Genomic DNA, 21683 nt, shown 5'->3' on the forward strand with positions numbered 1-21683 from the left:
AGCTTCAATAACATACATGTATTTCAATTCTTTATTAATTTGATTGTGTAAACAATGTCAATTTGTGGTACTATGTTGGGTTATTATTGACTCATTGCTCTTCTTGTTTTTGCTAGTTAAGGAGGTTGGGATAGCCACAAATCAAGCGATTCAATACACCTAGCTAAAACCCACAATGGTGGTAGAAAATAGTCATTAACATCATTTACCACAACAAAGATGCTCAAAGGGTAGCAAAAGAAGGCCACGTATGTATGACAACTACAAGGAGACAATATTCACTAAGTTGACCCATCTAATGGTGGATAACAAGTGTGGATTGTATCATATGTTTATTTTGCACCCAACTCTTTCATCAATTCAAAAACATCAAGCTTTTTTCGAAACAATGTTTTAGATCATGGAATTCGCTTAAATTCAAAAGAAAAGAGCCGAAAATGGTGCACACAAACAAGCAACAGATATGTATGTATACAAGGGCAAGATATCAAATTCACGGAAGATAAAATAAAGAGTTGTTCACATTCCAAAATTCCAACATAGATAGACGGCATCAAAGGCCATGTGGGCTGGTTATATCATATAATACATCACATATCCAAACTTCGCACAAGAACACAAAAACATCTAAACAGAGGTGACCCATTATATCACATAAAACATTGCAGCAATTTTACACATTCCAGAAGCTCTAACATAAGACAATGTCATTCGTACAAGCTGATTTTGCTTTTCCTATAGATTTGACTTAATAGAGTTATGTTTATTGCAAAGACAAACTAAGATATATTAAGGAACCCTTAGGGTTAACACCCCCTTTAATCCTTGTGATGAGCAACTTATTCGTCAACCATCCTCATGCCACTATCCACTTCTCGGCAACCATCCTCGTTTATAATGAAATAAACCCCCTACAATGATCTGAAACCATAAATCTGTAAGTGCAATTCTCGAAGCTATAAAGATGAGATAAACCAACATCGAGCAACTAAGGTTATGATCTGTTGTTGGATGCTTGCTCATTTTCCCTCAGATCATTATCCTGGATCTTAGCCAAACACTGAAAATTATAGTGCGAAAGAATCCATACCATGTAGTGGGAAAAGCTGCTAGTCGTGGGTAACGTCACATGATTAATTTGTGTGGGAAAAAATTTAGTCCATGATTATTTCTTTGGTCAAGGTAATTTAATTATTGGATTCAACGTGCTTACCTGATTTTCACATGTGATCAGGGGTCCAACTACTCCAACAGGTTGTCTTGTTTAAGCATGATGCTCTCCATAAGGGTAGAGGGGAGGGGTAAAAAGGGGTTGTATCCTTAGAGGGTTCATATATTGATAGTGCACTTTGATTTGTCAGCGCCCTCACAACACAACAAAATTCCCTAAGTATACATTTGGAAACACCTTTTCTTTTCACCAAGATATGTATATCTTTCTTTTTACTTGGTTTTTCAGGATATGAGAAACAAACTGCTATATACACATTGATAAGTGCACATAATGCGAATATATATACAAAAAGAGACTTATAATCTACGGAATTTGAGATAGAGATAACATATTATATCATATAATTGCTTCCACATTCAAATATATTGCTAACGATGCAAAGCATATCGGTATACCAAAGCCGTTCGATACATGGTTGCCAAGTGAAATAACACAAAGAGCATCATCAACAAATCATCAAACAGCCCAATGATGCCAAACATACCTACAAAATATTTGAAAATTAGACGTGGCTCAAAATCAGGCATGAATTTTATTGCAATGAGAATTGGTAATAGAAGAACTTGCAATGGGAAGAAAAACAAAGAAAGCCATCAAATGCCAACGAATCTATATGAACATATTCATGAAACAATTGAAAAGTTCTGGGGAAACTCACAAACTAAGAAATATTTTTTTACAAACAATAGGTACCAACTTTTACTAACCATTGATACCAACAGTAACAATGAAGGTTATTAAAAATTTCCCCTGGCTACAATGTTAAAGCGTAATCTACAAGAATTTCTATGTGGATATTCCAAAGGAATCAGCGGACATTCTCTATTACTATATTAGGTTATATTACTCCATATAATTGCAATGCACTCTACCTTAATCCATTCAGTACAAATGAGATTGAGCCTGTGAGGAAACCTAGAAAAACTACTCGAATCAATAACTGGAATCATTTCGTTTTTACCAGAGTTGCGACGAGTGAATAATTACCTTCAGGCAAGATATCCAAAGGACTGAGGACATAACAAACCAGCAGCAACAACTGCAAAAATATAAAAAGGCATATTTAAAAGGTTTGCTAGCGTGCTATGAGAATATCAAAACAAAAGCATATTTGAAAGACAAGATACATTTGGTAGGCTTGCATGTAAGACTGCAGCAAAGTCCTCTTAAAAAATATCTGAAAAATTAAGTACTTTTCCAACAGTAACTAAGGCTAAACATTTCATAAAAGCTATAACAGGAGCCAAATGGTACAGGATGGTAGTGAAATTAACTACAAATCTCTATGCAATTACAGGGCATTCATTTATTATTTCTAAATAATTACCATTATTCTGACTATACAAATGTCTAATTCTAATGCTTTCTTTATCAAAGCTGCCAACAATGGCATTCCAAATATTAAACCCATTCACAGTTTCATTTAGTGTTCTAGTAGTTCAGTAGAATCACATTCATTTCGGCCTTCAAAGCTCAAAATACTCCAATCTTGTGCCATTTTAGACCGCTATACATTCAGAAATGAAGGCCTTCATCTGGTCATGCTATTTTCAACATAATCTTAGGCACAACCTAGAGTAGAAACCCGTTTATTATCATTAAGCTCACTAAGAAGGGGGAAAGAAGGGAAGAAAGCCACCATGAAGATCTCTCAGTTTGTCCTTTCTCTTCCTTTCCCGTTTCAGAATTTTTATTTCATTTTATGCGCTGGTTCAACCCACACTAACATTGCCATGTTCATCCCATTGTTCTTGTTGCTCATTCCCATCCTGATGAGCTTCTGATTTTTAAATCCTAAGATTTTAATTGCCAACTTAGAAGGTAATGTTTTGTTTTGGCCCTAGCGGACATAATTGTCTGCATTTATTCATGCATAGCACGGACTGGGTACTATCCATGCTCACATTCATGAACTGATCACCACACTAAGCAAGCACTGACATGCTGAATGACCTTCAAGGTGGTACATTATCTTTATAAGACCAAAATGTTGAGGGCTTTAAAATTTTGTGTCCATCCATTCAATGAAAGATAAATAGATTATATTATCATCTTTGAGGTCAAATATGACCTATGAAACCAAAAATATTACATTTCACGTGATATGTGTGAGAGTGAGTACCGACTCTCGATATTCAAGAACTTTACCAATGAATGTTGCAATTGAGACTGCACATTGTGGTTATGAGAGAAATTCGTGCAAGGATTGGGCTTGGTCGAAGTTATGTGGAAAGCATGGTCGAATATAATCAAAGGCAGAGCATTGTATCAAAGTGTGATACTCAAACTCTCAAACTTGTTTAGGGCAAAGAGTGCATAGTCGACCACTCTCATCACTTGTGCCCCAACACCCCGTCTCACATCACAATGCATGTGAGCTAAGTCGCATGGAAGCAATGGTTCGAATGGAAGATAACGGGATGGGCTCTAACATGTATCGATGTGTATGGTTTCCCCGTTCCGTGAAAAATATGGTTTTGTAGTTAGGTGCAACATGTGTAGTATAATGTGTTTAGCGTGAGCCTCCACATTTGTCCCATGTCATGATACATTAGCATTGCAAAAAAGCCTCATTTACAGAGGAATCTAGTTATGCATCATGAAGCAAGTGTATTGCATCCCATCTACCAAACCATTTTTCCATTTGCATCCAACCAAAACACAAAATTTTGCTTTTATGCATCTTTTGGATCTTTTTGCTTGTTTCCCATGCGATTCTAGGAAATCGATGTGAGGGACTTTTTTGAACCTTAAGCATGTATTCAACAACCCTTTCCATGGCCATGATCTCAATGGGAAGTGATCCCGTCTCAAGGAGGGTGTGAGGCATTTGTTTCTTAACTTGCAGAAACTTTGTAAGAAAATGTTTTTGGACATTTTTGAACTCTTTCCACGTAGATTTAGCGATTCTACCGCCCCATATTTCCATTCCATAGAGAAGCACCGTGTCACCAAAGTGTCGAAAAGCTATTTCTTAAGGACCCAACACTTAATATCTCCATGATTGGATGTGTTCTCAAATGCATAATATGCTCCCTTACCTGCCTCTAAGAGAGATGATATGATATTTATTATCGTCAATGGCTGGCCAATTGATCCATTAGACCAGAACAGAACTCGGTCTATGGGAGAAAACAAAAACATGCATTATCCATTACGTTCCGCTTCAGGGTGCCAAATGCCATAGAAAAAAATTTGAATGGGACATTTAATCAACACTCTCCTAAAATTTGGGTATAACGTTTACCAAGGCCAAAGTCATCCTGTGAGATAATTCAGAAGTGCAAGAAGTAGTGTCCAATAAAGGAGAAGTAATGGAGAAAATAAATGAGCAATGACAATACATGTAATACGAAACTATATCATTACCACCATTCAACTTATGGTGGAGTACATTATCAGTGTATCAGGTAGGGCCATTGGACCACTCTGTGTACAAGATCCATGATGTATTAGTCAGAACGAGTCTAAATGTCTCTGGATTGTTTCTGTATAGCCTGGTGCTCAGTAGCCTGGTATTCCTGGCGTACCTGCCAGATCTTCGCTATCCCCATATATGATATAGTCAACCTAATCTCTGGAAGAGATGCTCTTTGGACACTGGATGGAACACTTTGCAGAAGTCCACAAAGCAGCGGTGATCAATCTGGCATCCCAAAGTAACAATCCACTGGTCTATAGTGGAGAAGGTTCATCTGAATCTTGCTTGTTCATGTCCCCAGCATTCCATCTCTTTATATCTGCTCGGTCTACCTCAAGCACAGCTCCGTATAATTGGCAAGCATGTGACCAATATGATTAGTTTGATAGTTTCTTGGCTGAAAGCTTGGAGGGGTTCACCAAATTTGTGAATAGGCAAAATCATGTGCATGGTCCATGAATAGTTGGCAAAACCTTGCTCAATGGTCCTCTTCAACATATGAGCAATGCTGGGAGTTCATGTGCATGCTGCACATATGAGGTGCTCACGCTGCAATTCTGTGGTCTGCTGATCTCTACTGTTGTTGACGGATGGCTTTCTTGACCATGAAGTCAGTGACGAAATGAGATTTAGTAGGTTAGGATTATGGGAGCTTTGATATCAAGGGCTGACATGTATATGGTTCTGTTGTGTCATGTGTGAGAAGCTACTGATAGCCGATGAATATAGGATACTGGATAGTTGTACAGTCAGCATATCAAGGAGGACAGCTGGATCCATGTGGAAGTCTCCCTCCCATACACAATAGAGAGAGAGAGAAGGAAAGATGACAGAAGCATATTATAAAATTATGACAGCTGAATTTCTATAAAAGGAAATGATTCTGTTTTATGGGGGACTGCAACTCTGGATTACATGAAAAGACTCTATCAAGAAGCAATTTTTTATTATTATATTGAAGTTTAGACTTTGCATCAACTTGGCTACTGCAAGCCTAGCATGGATTCATGATATGATCTTCAGAATCAATTACATAGAGAGCCTATGTAGTAAAATAGTATAACCAACATGATACAAGGTATGTAAAGCATATACATACATGCAAATACATGACTTACATAGATTATGATGCGTGTCCGATGCAATAGTGGAAGACCTCGCTGAGGATCCATCAAATCCTCTACCATACGCCGCAACAACAATGGCATGTCTCGCATACGCTGCAGAATAGATTGGGTATAAAATATTCATACATGAAGTGCATTGCAAAAGATGAAACAGAATTGAAGCTTGAGAAAACTCTGTTGGTATCAGCCCTGTCTTTAAACTCCATTTTAGAAGTGCATTTCAATTGCCAATGATATTTTTCACAAACAAATAAATGGTCACCTTATGTCATACAAGTAAATAATTAGAAGTTGAAAAAATGCAAGCAAAAAAATTTGAGTTCCATAAGGTACCATGGTACTAACTTTCTACAGGAAATCATAATGAAAGGTTTATACAGATTTTTAAATGTGGGATTTCATTAAACACTTGAGATCCTCAACAAACTTATGAGCAAATATTGAAATAAGATGGTGATTCACCTGCATAATTCCGACAGAAACTCTACCATGAATACGGTTATAATTTGCAACCTCTTGCAATATTCTTTCAGTTTCTGGTTCTTCATTTTGGCCACAATCGGAAGGTATAAGAAGATTGATAGGTTGCCGACAAATTGGGCATCTGCAGGGCTGTAGGGCTAAGGTATATTGCCAAACCTGAAGTATGCAATCTCCTACAAAAGCCAAATCCATGACATAACAAGAAAGCAAACATATCAATGTTATTCTTCCAGAAGAGGGAGGGTTGCCCCCCAGCTGATAACCTTTGCTCATTTGTCATTTTTTTAATCTTTTTTGCAAATAATGGTACAGTTGTGTGAATTCTTGTTGACCTTCATTATATTTTAATTCGCTGTGTTTGCTACAAAAAAAATTGTTTGAACTCCAATTGTCCAGGGCAATGAAACTGTTTCTCTTTTATGTTGCCTTCATTATTAACCAATTAGGACTGATTTGTCATTTTTTTTCTATACAAACTAATCTCATGCAAAAGAAATCCGCCCAAATATTGCTAGCCTTAATAGTACACATACCACAAAACCAATGGGCGCAATTGGCTTGACAAGGAAGATGGAATGGATCATGACAGATTGGGCAGCAATCATTTTGTGGAGGTGAGACCAAATCTGTATGACTGACCACATTAATTTCAGAGGCTGTCATTGCATTATTTCGACTCCACATCATATTCCAGGCTCTTCCAACCCAGTTTCCAACAGTGAAGAAACCTTGTTTCAAACGATATAAGGTATGTGACCTATCAAAAGAAAAAACTAAACTTGCATTTTAGCATACATTAAAAACTATTTACAAACATCAAATAAAAGCAAACTACACCATGCACTAGAATATACCTCCATGATGACTGGATTATTATAGCAATTGGAGCAGCAGCAAATAATGCTGCATATATTATCTCATTACCAACACCTTCGATGAAGATCATTTGACAGTTATATGCTCTCTGTTCAAGCCTGCAAAGCCAGCAGTAAATTATATATCAATCCTGAAGCGCTCAATCAGAAAAATGTGTCCTTATGTAACAACTCCATTTAAGAAACCCAATTGTTTGAACTTTCACCTCCATTCTTCCCTCTTATGTAATATGTCCTGCTAAACTAAGGATGCGAAGAAATCCCAAGGGAGTATTCAGAGGAATAGTGCATTTGGTAAAGATAATGCACATTCACTAAATGGAATGCCATTGTACATTGTACAAAACCCTTACAACATGGAAAGACATATTCCTATACTGATATATTGTAAGATACAATGGCAGAAATAATTCTTTGAAATTCACATGAAGGATTGATATTTGGTTGATGGTTAGCAGAAAAGAAAACCCAACAGGAAAAATGTCAATAATGACTTTCTGAGTCCAACTTTTATGCATGACAGCCACTCAATATTAAATACATCATGATAACAAAGTACGCAGTGTTATATTGTTAGTGCATGAACAAGAGATGACAGCATATTTATGTTTCTTATTCATCTGCACGTAGGAGCCAGATCATAGCATCACCACAGACAAAATCATTTTAAAATGGACATATACTTTATTGTAAAAAGAGAAATTATTCTTATTATGGGCAAACCAAAAAAGTTGTATTCATAAACAACAAAAAAATGATATATTTTCTTTTCTTCATAATTGCTAGATGAGCAAATGATACTAAGCCTGATAATTATTTACTTCATTTAATTGCATTATGTACAGAGTTAAGCATAACTAGTTTACAAGATTCTAACAAATAATCCAGATAGAGAAACATAGTCAATTAAATGCTTAATGCATGATAGAAACATAGTATATGCCAAATGGGTCTATATGTAACCTTCAATTTAACAGAACCACCTTGGAATGGATGCATAAGTGGGTGGTTATTCACACTATATGCCTAATATAGATTTTATTATATCCACTTAACGAAGCATAATGACTGCAGGAATGGATACATAAAGGTCTACCTGTCCACAATAAATAGCTGATGGGTCTATTTCTAGAGCTTCGTGGAATTGCGTAATGCAATAGATTTTTAATGAACTTTTAAATATCAGAAAATCCTGACCTTGCAGGATTAAGACAGCCAGTTACTAATTAAAATCTAATAATGATTTGGTGATTATCAAAATGAGTTCACTTCCCGTGGTGGGATTCAGATAATTAGTCCTATTAGATTATTGAGAATATTTGATTTACAGAATTTGATGAGCGAGAATGGCAAATTTAGGAATTGCAATAAACTCAAGTGGTATCTGGATAAGTCATTGAAATTGTCGTGAAATTGAGTGGCATTTTACAAAATAGAGTAAACCAGATAGGAATTTCAATAATTTGCCCTCACAATATTTATGCATTAAAAAGCAACATAATATAGCTTTCCCATAAACTCATACATTTCCTTGATGTCGAATTTACTGAGAAAAATATTCACAAAACGGCTTGAATGGCATAGATCTCACCCACACAGAGGCAATTAAGGGAAAGGGCTCTGGAGAAATCAAATCGGGAACAAGGGACGCGTTGACATCATAGCTACAAAAAGAATCTGATCAGGGGTGGATAGGTGGAAGAAGCAAAAATGCAAGAGAAGGCGAAAAAAAAATCAGACAAATAAATAAACATCAAAGAGGATAAGCGGGGGTGTAGAGAGAGAGAGAGAGAGAGAGAGAGAGAGAGAGAGAGAGAGAGAGAGAGAGAGACCGACCTGCGAAACCATGGGTGGGGAGGACGGTGATGCGATCGATGGGAGGGAGGGAAGAAACTAGAGCATTTTCTCCTTCCTTCTGCTGCAGCTTATGTGATAGAATGAATCACTTCAGTCAAATGAATGGATTGGGGAGACAGTATGTATGTATGTATAGTGATTGGAAATAGGAAGGATAGATAGAACTTAGAAGGATAGATATATCATGGTCATAGTTAGTAGTTTGTAGTTTGTAGTTTGTAGTTAGTAGTTAGTGGGGGCTAATCTTTGATAACATTATATATGTATAGAGAAGTGATGGCCACCACATGTGCACCGCTAGGAGAAGGGTGGGGGTTTGCATTTCCATCCACGGGCGGTCCTCGCCCCGTCCTCACATGATACTACTGCACTCCAGAAAGTCCCCGGAAAAGATGGCCAAACAAAGTTAGTTGCCCTAGAGCAGTGAGGAAGAGTGTGTGTTGTCGTTGCCAAAAAAAAGGATAAGTTGGAGAGAGAGAGAGAGATATTATATTATCGTCTTCGGAGGTCAAATATGACCTATGAGACCAAAGAGGGCGGGAGAGAGAGAGAGAGAGAGAGAGAGAGAGAGAGAGAGAGAGAGATGTGTGTGTGTTGGCGAAAGATGTTGGAGAGAGGGAAAAGATGGGGTGGGAGAGGGGGAAGTGTGTGAGAAAAGGATTGTGCACTATTGAGGGATTGGATTCATCACGAAAGACTCCCTGACACATCGGCTCCCATCCATTTGTTAGAATCATGACTTTGCACGCGTCTGAATGTATATTCTTACATGAAACAGTGTGTGCAACTACCATGGTTTGTCTAGTTAATGGTATCTTTACCCTTGATGCTGACATTGTAAGATATTTTTTATTTTTACAATCGCCTCATTATACAAATTGTTTATTATAATTGGAATATCGTAATGTGAAATGTTGTTATAAAGCCTATATTTCGTGATGAAAAGTAGGCTTGCCTTTTCTTACTTTTAAAGGTAGCTCGATGTACAGTAGTTTCTCACCTCTACTTTTCTTCATATATTTTGATCCACCATAATCCATCCCCTCTACCATTAGACCGAAGGACATGCAAGGGTATGTCATGTCATTATTATGGGGAACACATAACTTAAGACTTGTTGACTTAGCAAACTTTAGAGGAGATTTTAATTCTAGAAAAATGGCAATAAACATCACGACCGAATCAGAATCTTTAAAACATGTGATTGGTGTAAATCTTCACAATATTACTTTTCTTCTTCCTTTTTCTCAAAAATAAATAAAACAATGCTTGACCCAAACCCAAAACTTTAAAATCCTTCATTTGTGCTCATTTGGGACCCTTCCTGAGGTAAGCTCGTGAATTGACAATTGATCATTTGGCTAGTTAGATCAAGTTGGATCATGATACTTCATAATTAAGGTATATAATCATCTTCACTCCCTATGGATCCATTGGATAATTGGTATCTATTTTTACTCAAAACTGATAATACAAGCAATATTTTTCAATTCCTATCAAATAGGCGTGCATATATTAACATCTTTGTGTAACCTCTCTATAACCATAAATGGGGGGTTTCAACAAATTACCCATGTATCAACATATCTTAGTTACTACTTACTTATAAATATAAAGCTTTCAGATAGGTCTTGTTGTACTGATTTCTTACATGATGCTCAAATAGGCATATCATGCAATAAGAACATGTAACCAATTAATCAATGGCACATAGAAAGCATGTAGTGATTGAACTTTGGAGGAAAAGAGATGTATAGATAGAGAGGTTGATGGATTAAGAAAAAGAGTGTCCTTCATGTCATGAGTGATATAAATGCGAAGTCATTCTCCCTTCGTCTCACATAATAACTATATGTGACTTATTCAAGAAGTCCTTTATTATTTCACATTCTATTGCAATAATATTTTTTTGATGACGAATTTGATTTCGTTCACTTAATATACTAGGGGTTAGATAATGATTTTCACAAGAGAGGTAAGCTAGCCATTCTTCCTAGCTTGTGTTTGATGCAGTGTACGTTGTGCACACCTTTTCTACTATGGATATTGATCAACAAATAAAAAGGTAATGTTGAGTGTGCCATTAGTAGAGTGCAACTTAATAGCTCAACATAACATTGTGTTCACAACTTATTCAAAGACAAACGTATTGGCTTACGACTCCTCAAAAGTTTCCTAAAGCACTCTAGCAATGTTGGTTGCTTTTAGTATGATTAGTCATCTTGTAGAGTTTAGATCGAGTCGAGAAAAAACAAGATAGATATGTGTATATATACAACAAAATATAACTTAACAAATGTAGCATTAGGGACCCATATTCCACATTAGATCAACCTTTGGGAGTGGTCATTACAAAATATAGATAGGTGATAACTTTTATTATGGTTCTCAAAGGTCATATATGAACAAAAGATCAAAAAGGGAAATGTTTTCAAGTGACATGTGGAGTTGAGTAGTGGTTCCCAATGTTCAAGAATTTAATTATTGCATGTTCCAAATGCGAGTGCACACTTCGACTCATTATAATGTGTAGGTAGGGATTGGACCATCTTGACAAAGTGTGTAGTAGAGCAAACTCAAATGTGATCAAAGGTCTCTTTGCATTGTAACAAAGCATGATACTTAGACTCACAAACTTGTTTAAGTTAAAAAATGTATAGTTGACAAGTCTACTTGCCAATTACTTCAACACCCATTTTAACATTTAAAGAGAATGTGAAATAAGTCGTATGAAGCAAAGGTGTGATGGTGCGCACAGAAATGAGCTCTAACATGTATACATGAGTGGGGATTTTGCATTTGGAGAAGAAGACAATTTTATACTAGTAATCCAAGTGTGGCTCCATATCTCTTCTACTTTTAGTCAATGATATACTCTTCACATACTTTTGGCCTCAAGCTTCTATTGTGGGGTGACCCCAATTCTTGATGCAATATGATGATGATACAAAGACCTTGGATATCGTATGTCGAACTCCAAAGGTCATTTGTCTTGCAAATGGAACTAAGAAAACTAGACCAATCATTTTGTTATCTAGATTCCAAGTTGGTATTTTTATCTCTATAGAGTAGCAAATTGCTCTATTTGTGGATTCCCTTAAGAGGGTTTGCCCATTGGTTTGCAATTCATTTTCCCTCAAAAAAGAGCATTTGTAGTTAATGGTGTTATTTGCAATGGCTTGGAACACAACTTCTTGCTTGTCACTAAATGTTGCAATCATGTCTCAACCATGTGTTTAGTCCATAACTACCTAGGGCTGGAAGCGATGGCTCATACAATGTGATTTTGCTCTTCTTAGTGCATGTCAATGGCTTATCATATTGAGCTCCTAAACTTTCATGTGATTCCAACTAAAAGTTTGGAATTGCTTATGTAGTAAATCGATGCCCCTTCCTTTAATGAGTTTTAAAGCCAACCATTGAATTAGAATAAAAAATTTGAGGGTGCCAACATGGAGAGAGTATGTGAGCTAGTGAAACTATTCTACCATAATCATACTCCCTCAATTCGTAGCTACTAGACATCATTTATTGGGCCTCTTGGGATGTTTGTATTGTGCCTCTTTTGAGCTTTGAACTCTTGTGAGGTGTTTGGAAGTTCACAACAAGTTGATAGACCTCACCTATAGTGTGGATAAGCATGCCATCCTACCCAATGAGCCATTCTTCTCCCTTACAATTCATATAAGGTCGATGTAGAATGATGGAAGCTTTTATAAGAATAGGAAATACTAGCTCATTTGGGTGATTTAATTTTCTCTATTTGGTTACGTCTTCTTCTAGATTATGCCTTCAAGATACTAGTTGGGATTAGAGTGGCTGGAAATCAACAAAGTCTGCCAATTTGATCCTATTATACCTCACTCACAATGTCGCATATTGATTTGTCAAAGCCTCAAATCTTGTTTACTTATGGTTCCCATAGAGAGGTGCCCTTCAACCTATAAGTACCCAAGATGAGACAACCTATGTCAGTGCATCAACATTTTCCATAGGATTTTCTACTTTGTGTTTGATAATTGCACATTTTAAGACAACAGTTGGTCAAACCAGCAGCATTCACTTACCTACCCCTTGCAATTGTCCAACTATGTATTAGACACTCAGCCGCTTCTTCATATGCATGTAGTACCAACATAAAAGGTTTATGCACAATGCTTTGTATATCCTCTCCATCATACTTGTTAGCGGTGCTAGTACCTCAAAACTTTTTGTAAAAATAAATACAATTGGTGCTTTGACACCCAAGGTTGAATAAACTCATTTCAGAATAAAGATCCATGGAGTTTTTGCCATAGTTTCTGCATCTAATACAAACCCCACATCGCAACTTTGCTAATTGGAAGTTTGTATTGTCTCCACCAATGGGATATAAAAGCAATCTCCCTCATTCAAGGTGGGGATGCATCTAACACTTGGGACATTCAGTTCAAATACTTACCCTTTGTTGGCATATGTGAAATAATTTGTGCAACCCAAGTTCACATTGACCATCCCCCTTCTTGTCTATAGTATATCCAAAGCTAAGCGTTGACATATTACCACAATAACATGTTATTGCATCCCTACAATAGCTTTCTACAGTGGAGTGAAAACAAAAACATCTGAGCCCCGCCCTGTTTTAAGTTACTGGTTTATCAAAAATACACAAAACGATTTCCAAATATACAAGGGTGTAGCATTCTGTAAAACTGAGTTTGGAAAAACAAAGAGGTACATCCAACAAATGTTGCATTGGATACAGCCATTTATCACATTCTCTATCTATCTCTATCTCTCAAGTAAATTGAGAGAGACAGAAGTCATTCATTGTTATGGACTCTGTCCCCTGGTGATTGTTAATAATATATCTAAAAGTATACATCTATCTCTCTATCCAAAACATTTGAAGTTTTTTGGTATCAATTTAACTAAAAACACAGACAATAGACCAGTTTAGCAATCTGTGAAACCAACTTTTGATGAAATGATGAGATACAAGAAAATTATTATTAGGTACAGCCATCTCCCTCTTTCTCTGGCTATTGGCTAGGCCGGTAATCAAAAGTCTTCAGATTCAGAGAACCCAAGTTAAATACTTGCTTTTGGCTCAGCCCCATCCTATCAATTATATCCAGTCTCCCATGGACATCAAAAAGTCTATTTATCAATCTCTCTCTCTCTCTCTCTCTCTCTCTCTCTCTCTCTCTCTCTCTCTCTCTCTCTCTCTCTCTCTCTCTCTCCAAGAGAAGTTAACACATCTTTCTTTAGCAATTTATAAAACTGAGTTCAGTTAAATGATGAACTACATATAAGGAAAGTAACATTAAATAATGCCACTCTCTCTCTCTAAGAGACAGTAATACACTTTTCCTGCTTGCTCTTGCTCTCTCTCTCTCTCTCTCTAAGAGTCATTAATACATCTCCCCTTCCTTTCCAAAACCTAGTTTCTTTATCTATCAGCCACTCTACTGAAGCTTTAGAAGAGTTGGTTATCCGCAGCATCGGCCACAAATGGAATGCGAAGAATTTTCCCAAGAATGCAAGAAACCATTCCAAAAACCACAGTCACAAGAAGCGAAACAAAGACGGCATTGTAGAACAAGATTAGGAGATCAAGACCAAATCCACTCTTTGGGCTGAGGATCCTCTGAACGATGAGAGGGATAACAATAAGTACATCCAAGACACATGCTTGCATTGCATTGAACCTGACATACCTCGGAAAGCTGGGGTTTTTTACAAGAGCAAGGTAGATTGTGAAGAAAACCACAAAATTTGCATATGGGATGCTCGAGTAGAGACGGAGGAGGGGGAAAATCGGTCTGAAGATGACCTCTATCGAAGGAAACTGTGAGAAGAGGAAACGTCCATATTGCATCCCATCAAGCAATGGTAGGAAATATCCAACCGCCGATAACACTCTATCTATGGCAGGTGTACGGCCACCATTGAAACCTCTGTTCCCTGAAAATGCCTTTACAACTGAAACTTTCGCCACTTTCTTCTCATTCTTCTGATTGTGTTTCTGGTCATCTATGGCCTCCTTCCTCCGACCTTTAAACCGTAAGCCATTTCTTTCTGATACGAGACCATGGAAGAGAGGGAGAAGACTGACCTGAGACGGTAGTTTCTGATCAATACTTGCAGACATAGTCGAGTGATGTCTCAACGAAGCTGTAAAGGAGGAGGAAGAGAAAGAGCTTCTGTGAGGGGTAACGCCAGGGGATGATCTCTTTGTTTCTGCAGGTGTTCGGATGAGGAGGAGGGCGGGGGAAGGAGAGAGACAGGCCGCCATAGCCACGACCTCTGATCCCTATACTCTCTGTTTCTTTCTGCTTTCTTGCTCTTGCAATCCCCTTCCTCTAAATTTAGCAGAGAAAACAGAAAACATATGTTTATCAAACTCCTCTATATGCTAACTCTAAGTAATGTTTTCAATTTCCTTCCCTCTACATTTAGCAGATAAATTTTGGGAAGTAAATATGTATAGACTATAGTTATATTTTTCATACTCCTCTTTGCTTATGTTTCATTGATCTCTAAACCCTAAACCCTAAACTTAATGTTTCGTCAATCTCCTACGTAAAGCCCATGGTAATTCGCTTGGGGGTGCACGAGCTGACTTTGAATGTTAAACTCCACGATGATCTCCCCCCGACGATAATACTATTTGCATCCTGCTCTGGCTTTTGGCAGAAAAACAATGATCACGAGGTGAATGGAAACCCATGGTGATTGTGGCATGATGAATAACTCTCTTTTTTATCAGTCGAGGAGGTTTAACAAACAATACATGTGTGAGCTACGAAAATCCACAACAATGTGGCACCACAAAAACACTTTCTATGTGCATTGATGCTCGGCATGTATGTATATACAAGCAACAAATTTTATGAATGATACAACATCAAGGAAAAACTCTTCGTGCTCATTGAGATTCATCACAAAAAAAGGTATAATATACGAGCAACGTAGATATTTCATGGGGTGGCATGGTGGAAACTCCCTGTATCTATCGAGGTTTAATAAGAAACCATACATGAACAATGTAAATCCATAATGTTTGTGGGAGGAACATAACTCTTTCTGGGTGTTGAGGTTTAACAACAATTGTTTGTATGGGATACAGAATCCCGGGTGATTGATAACTTTGTATGCAAGTTGAGGTTTAACGAAAAAGGAATTAATGAGAGTCAAAATTCTTCAATGATGTGACACAATTGGGAACTCATTGTGCATCTCAAGGTTTAACAAAAAGAGAGAGTACATATATGTGGGCATTGAAAATCCATGATTGTGCTTCCTAGGTTTAACACAAAAGGTATAGAAGCAAGTAGTAGGCTAACTTCTTAATTCGGGAAATGGGCTTTTGACCAAGATTGTCAAGCTTTTTAATGTTTATTTTTTCTTCCCTGTAACCAAGTATGCATTTTCCCATCCAATGCTTCAAATTCCATCTTCATATTATTCAACTAATCCAAATTTCATACTTAAAAGTCAACATTAATGGCAAAGCTACCAATTTTCATAGGCTAATGTCAAACCTATATCTGTTCACATTGTTGAGTGTTAGCATGCAAATTGAGATAGCACTTAGCGCACTTGTGTGATAACTTATTCGAAGCACCCACAATATTCTTTGACATGCCATCACAAGCCTTGTTCATTTATCAACAAGCACGTTTCAATCATACCTTTTTCCATGCCTATATTTTTGCACATTTGTTGATATTCTCTTTGGTCTTTATTACCTCTTGATCATCCTTCACTTTCATCATCATTCTCCTCTTCATACCCCTATTTTCATGTTCCATCTCATTGTTTGTGATCCTTTAGCTTGGCTATTGGATATTGTTTTGAATATCAGTAATGGTCTTTGAATTTGTCCTCTCTCAACTCGACTCATTTGGCCCCACTCGATGATAAACTCTCGACTATTAGCCATTGTTTGACTCTCAAATAATGACTATAAACAATCCATCCAATCATCATTTGACTTGGACTCAACTCAATGTTGCATGTAAATCTCTAATGTCAATTATCAACTAGAATTCAACAATTGGGCATCATTTAATTGTCATCTCACATCTTTATTCTCTTCTTTCACGTGCAACTTTTTTTGCCTCGTTCTTCATCCCCTCAACGAACCCACTTCTTTGCCACCGTCTCCTTTGTCACTTGTATATTTAACAATGATGTATCATCGATGAGAACATTCCAATGGCATGAGTGGGGGTAGTGATTTCCCACACAACAATAACTATGACGAGGCCCAATTGCAACACCATACCCTTTGAGAATGGTAAGCCCCATGGTAGCAATGGCCCAAATCTAATGATATCATTGGCGAGATTAGGACATCGATTATGGAAATATGGATGTGTGTTGACTCTAAGTGTTCACACTAAGTTCATGGATTTGTATCAATGGAGTTGTATCTCCACACTGGTATTGTTAGCCAAGTTGTCAAACACTCTCGAGCTACTAATATTGCCTTTTACCCTAGTCTAGTGAACTATCACTTGACACCTCCTTTAGAAATGTTAACCTCACTAAGAAGTTCACTATTACTCTAATGGGCTATATTGTTATGTACGTATGGTAGTAAACATAAGCAAAGAGGTTGCACACATAAGAAGTAACCATCGTTCATTTGGTATAAGTGCACACAACACATACAATTGGAGTGATAAGGGTTTGGTTAATAACACTTAACCTTGGTCACTCAACACCTGATTGGTATATGAGAGAGAGAGAGAGAGCTCTAACTTTTATTACAAAGGGCTTCAGACGAAACATTTAGGAGGAAGCTAAAAAAAGCACAAAAGGGATTTTTATAGCTCATTTACAATAAGGTTTTCCTTTTTCACATTGGGGTGGCCATTAGGCCTAAAGATCTAGAGTCAACTTTGTTCAATTCCCCTTTTCTTGGTCTTACACGTAATCTTTACCACTAATATTGATGTCAATGTCTTCATGGACCGCGCTACACATGACATGTACTTAACAAAACGATATGAGTGGCCCAATCATGGGAAATATTGTACAATATATGACACAAATGTATAGAAGGAAGGGAAGCACTCACATAACAAAGGGTTTGTCATGTTTGTGTATGGTAGGATTTCTTACTCATTGAATAGGTATAGAAGTATTGATCCATTGTGACGGGGTTAGGGTTCTTGTGAGTTGATACTCCAAGGGTGCATTGTAAGAGGAGGTTGTTAATCTACTCTCCAGTGGGAAGGGAAAGGTGTCAATGTCAACTATATTTGACTAGGGTCAGTCGATGCCTTTGCCACGTAGATAAGGGCATCAATTTTGTGGTACAATAGCCAAACACAAAGGGTGTTAAAGATAGTCTTTTGGGGTGGAGTGCCATCCAACCAGGTGACATGAATAGAGGTAGAAGAATAACACAACTACACATATGGGGTGGGACAAGAGGTTAGGGTTATGAGCACCCCTGAGCGAAGGTGAAATGCAAATCTGAGTTCCCAATCAATGTCCCATACGACCGAGTTTGTTCACACAAATTTTACCTTGGGTTTGAAGAACAAGGAGGCACACGTGTATAAAGTTAGAGCTTTGACACACTATCAAAGTCCGTATTAAAATACTAGAGATGATCCCCTTTATGAAGGTAGCTAGCCTTCATATATAGCTCAAACCTTAGGCCTTTGTTTGTTTCGCACTTGACAACTTTATTATAAGTGGCAAACTGACGAAACCTTCTAAAGTTTCATCTCATTGTATGATTGAGATAACTCGGTCTTTACCCTTCGTTCCTTTTGAATAAGCCCATGCCTAACCTTAAGGTCAGAGAACTATGGTTATGGTTATTCTTGTAACATTAGGGTAGGGAGAAAAAGAGGGAAGGAAAGTTTTCATTGTAGGGTGAAAAGAACTTGTGAAGTGGAAGTGGTTTTTAATGGCATAGATGTCCTATATAGGTTGGCGTTATGAAAATGAGACGTTAGTTCATGATGCGGTTATAACGACATATAAGAGGCAACGGAGAATTGGTGTCAGTTTCTTACATTCATCAGACTATTCCATATGGGTGGTGATCCATGATCGTCTCATAGATAAAATACATGGGTGAAGCATTGTGCATTGAGGGACATCATGATTGGGTGGGGGTAATTGTTTGGATCCTTAATACTAAGGGGATCACAATAGTGTTGTAGAAAGGAAAAAAAGATATGCTCAAACTTCCATGACACCACTTAATATATTGTACGATGCACTTTCCCATGAAGGTTTTAAGGGCACACGACAACCCTTAATGTGTGGCATATTGCACACTTCATAAGACCTAATGATAATTTATTATCCAGACATCCCTAGCATTAGGCATTGTTTGCATGAGGATGATTTTGGACTCCTTCCAACACATTGTCCCATTGTAACCCTGTCACTTTGACCACACCATGTGAACAATTGTTGCCCGTTCATGATTTGTCCTGTCATATGTGTTGGCTCAATTCCTTAGATAAGGACCACATAATGAAGCCTAACTTTATCATGATTATTGAAACAACCATCATGATTCTTCATACCAAATGGAAAGAATACAAAAATACCCTTAAAATTTCTAAAGTTATTGAAGCAATGCCACAAAGCTTGGGACTAAATACGAGTATTCATGGCTAGTTGGGTATTTACCTCTTGGGTATTTAGGAACCTCCTAGCTTTTGGGCATTTACTAAAGGAGTACTTTAGAACTTCCAAAATGATTAAGAGTACTCGTAGCTTGGAAGGCATTTCCCAAAGGGTTACTCAAAGATTTCAATAAAACTTAGAATATCATAGCTTCTATGGACTTACTAGGTGGTTAAAGTTTCCAAAAAATCGAGAGTACTCCTAACTTGTTCAAAATCTACATACCATAAGGATATCTTGAGACTTCTAGAAATATCCTACGTTGTTCAATATTTACCATAGGGATATTTTGGGAGTTTCAAAAAACGTAGTTCATGCCTAGCTTGTTGAGAATTTAGCAATGTAGTATTTTGAAATTTCCAAAAACTAGGGAGCTCATATCTTGTTTGGTCTTCACTAGAGGGATTGTCCTAGAGATTGGAACTTCCTAGAGTCTTATAGGTTGTTGGATATTTACGCGAAAGGTATTTTTGGGCTTCCACAAAACTTAAGATTACTCCCAACTTGTGGGATGTTTACCAAAGAGGTATTTTAGGACTTCCAGAAAAATCAAGAATGCTCTTACCTTGTTCAATATTTAATAGGGGTATATTCTAGGATGTTTAGAAAAACTGAGATAATTCCTAGCATGTTGTGTATTTATTAGAGGGGTAAATTTAGAACATCTAAAAAACGGAGGGTGATCTTAGCTAAGTTGGGTATTAGTGAAGCAGGTAGTTTGGGACTTCTTGAGAGCGTAGAGAGTACAACTAGCCGATGTTCAACTAGAATGTCTAGTATTTTTTCTGAAAAGGGTCTTCATGTACAAGTTTTTTTTTGCGTGGGCGGGGGGGGGGGCTAAATACTTATCTTTCCCTTGTTTCCAGACTGTTTGGTGCTGACGTTGTTGATGACATGACCAGGAAAACAAGGCAAATGAGATGAGGCACACGAGTGGATGATAATTTTGTCAAATTGATTTTAATAGAAAGATCAAAGTATTGATATTCATACATACATACATACATACTGGCATGTCTATTTGTCACCAAATCATAAAGAGGCATGGTGTGGGAATCACAGTCATGGACGGTGCAAGGCTCGTGCATGTTGGCATAAAAGGCCTACTCCTTCCACTTTGTATCCTAGAGCATGAACACGTCCAAATAGTTAGGGCTTAGTATATAAGCAATAACCTAACGTTGTAACATGGGCTTCTTGATCATTCTTTTATCTCTAGTCTCTGAGAGAGAGACAGAGAGAGAACAAAGAACCAACGAAAGCTTCCATTAATGTTGAAAACTGTGTATATGCTTCTGTCTATTCTCATGCCTTACTTTCTGTGTTGTTTGTTGAGCACATAACCGACATGTCCCTACATACTTTTGCACATATTCGAACACCATATCCATCGATGCAATTTGCATTGTCATATCAATATCCAAGTCGGAATTTTGATCTTAGCAAAAATTTCAACCGGGTTAGTCGATTACCTTTCACAACGTCGGGTTATTGATTACAGTTCCAGGTCATCGATGACAATCGGCCTACAAAGCCGGGTTATCGGTGATAGTAGTAGGGGTAGAACAGGGTTATTTATCGCAATAGAGGGGTATAGCCGGGTTACTAGCAAGGCGAGCCGCGCCCATTTTTGGATAAAGATCTGACGGTGCAGATCGCACGCGCCCTTCGAAACGCGCCTTGCATCATCTGTGGCCGCGATTCCCTCGCCAAGCCTCTTTATGCAAATAGTCACATACATACATACATACATACATACATACATACATATGTACATACATACATATGTACATACATACATACATACATACATATGTACATACACACATACATACATACATACATACATACATACATACATATGTACATACACACATACATACATACATATGTACATACACACACACATACATACATACATATGTACATATACACATACATACATACATACACTATTCATATATACATATGCATACATTCATACACATACACAGAGATACGCACAGAGAGATATGTATACAGAGAGAAAAAGAGAAACA

The 21683-nt window shown here is 37.4% G+C and overlaps 2 protein-coding genes across 3 annotated transcripts; both read right to left on the reverse strand.

The window, feature by feature from the left end:
- Positions 1-1463: 1463 nt before the first annotated feature.
- Positions 1464-9105, reverse strand: LOC147861681 (uncharacterized). 2 transcript variants are annotated; one of them, XM_087322225.1, is made up of 7 exons: positions 8977-9105; positions 7120-7239; positions 6799-7022; positions 6245-6438; positions 5774-5875; positions 2222-2273; positions 1464-1718 (listed from the first exon to the last, which is right to left on the reverse strand). In XM_087322225.1, the coding sequence occupies exons 2-7, from the start codon at positions 7209-7211 to the stop codon at positions 1603-1605; spliced, it is 780 nt and encodes a 259-aa protein (XP_087178351.1). In that variant the 5' UTR covers positions 7212-7239; positions 8977-9105; the 3' UTR covers positions 1464-1602. The 2 variants fall into 2 exon arrangements, with proteins under 2 accessions (XP_087178351.1, XP_087178350.1); XM_087322224.1 differs by lacking the exon at positions 8977-9105 and having other exon boundaries at positions 7120-7267.
- Positions 9106-14224: 5119 nt separating this feature from the next.
- Positions 14225-15316, reverse strand: LOC147861682 (protein TIC 20-II, chloroplastic-like). Its single transcript, XM_087323122.1, has one exon. It carries the CDS (start codon positions 15272-15274, stop codon positions 14456-14458), a length of 819 nt encoding a protein of 272 aa, XP_087179248.1. The 5' UTR covers positions 15275-15316; the 3' UTR covers positions 14225-14455.
- Positions 15317-21683: the final 6367 nt, after the last annotated feature.

This window comes from Azolla caroliniana, unplaced genomic scaffold, assembly GCF_043228905.1.
Source record: "Azolla caroliniana isolate FFs.n. ecotype wild unplaced genomic scaffold, voAzoCaro1.0.p SCAF_7, whole genome shotgun sequence".
Taxonomy (NCBI): Eukaryota; Viridiplantae; Streptophyta; class Polypodiopsida; order Salviniales; family Salviniaceae; genus Azolla; species Azolla caroliniana.

What these genes read in the sequence shown, in the direction of transcription:
- LOC147861681 (XM_087322225.1), bottom strand. Translation starts at nt 7,211, where the DNA reads ATGATCTTCATCGAAGGTGTTGGTAATGAGATAATATATGCAGCATTA. An exon ending in TTGCGCCCATTGGTTTTGTG is followed by an intron (nt 6,439 to 6,798) that starts GTATGTGTACTA and finishes TGGCTTTTGTAG; the next exon opens with GAGATTGCATACTTCAGGTT. An exon ending in TTTGGATATCTTGCCTGAAG is followed by an intron (nt 1,719 to 2,221) that starts GTAATTATTCAC and finishes AATATTTTGTAG; the next exon opens with GTATGTTTGGCATCATTGGG.
- LOC147861682 (XM_087323122.1), bottom strand. Translation starts at nt 15,274, where the DNA reads ATGGCGGCCTGTCTCTCTCCTTCCCCCGCCCTCCTCCTCATCCGAACA.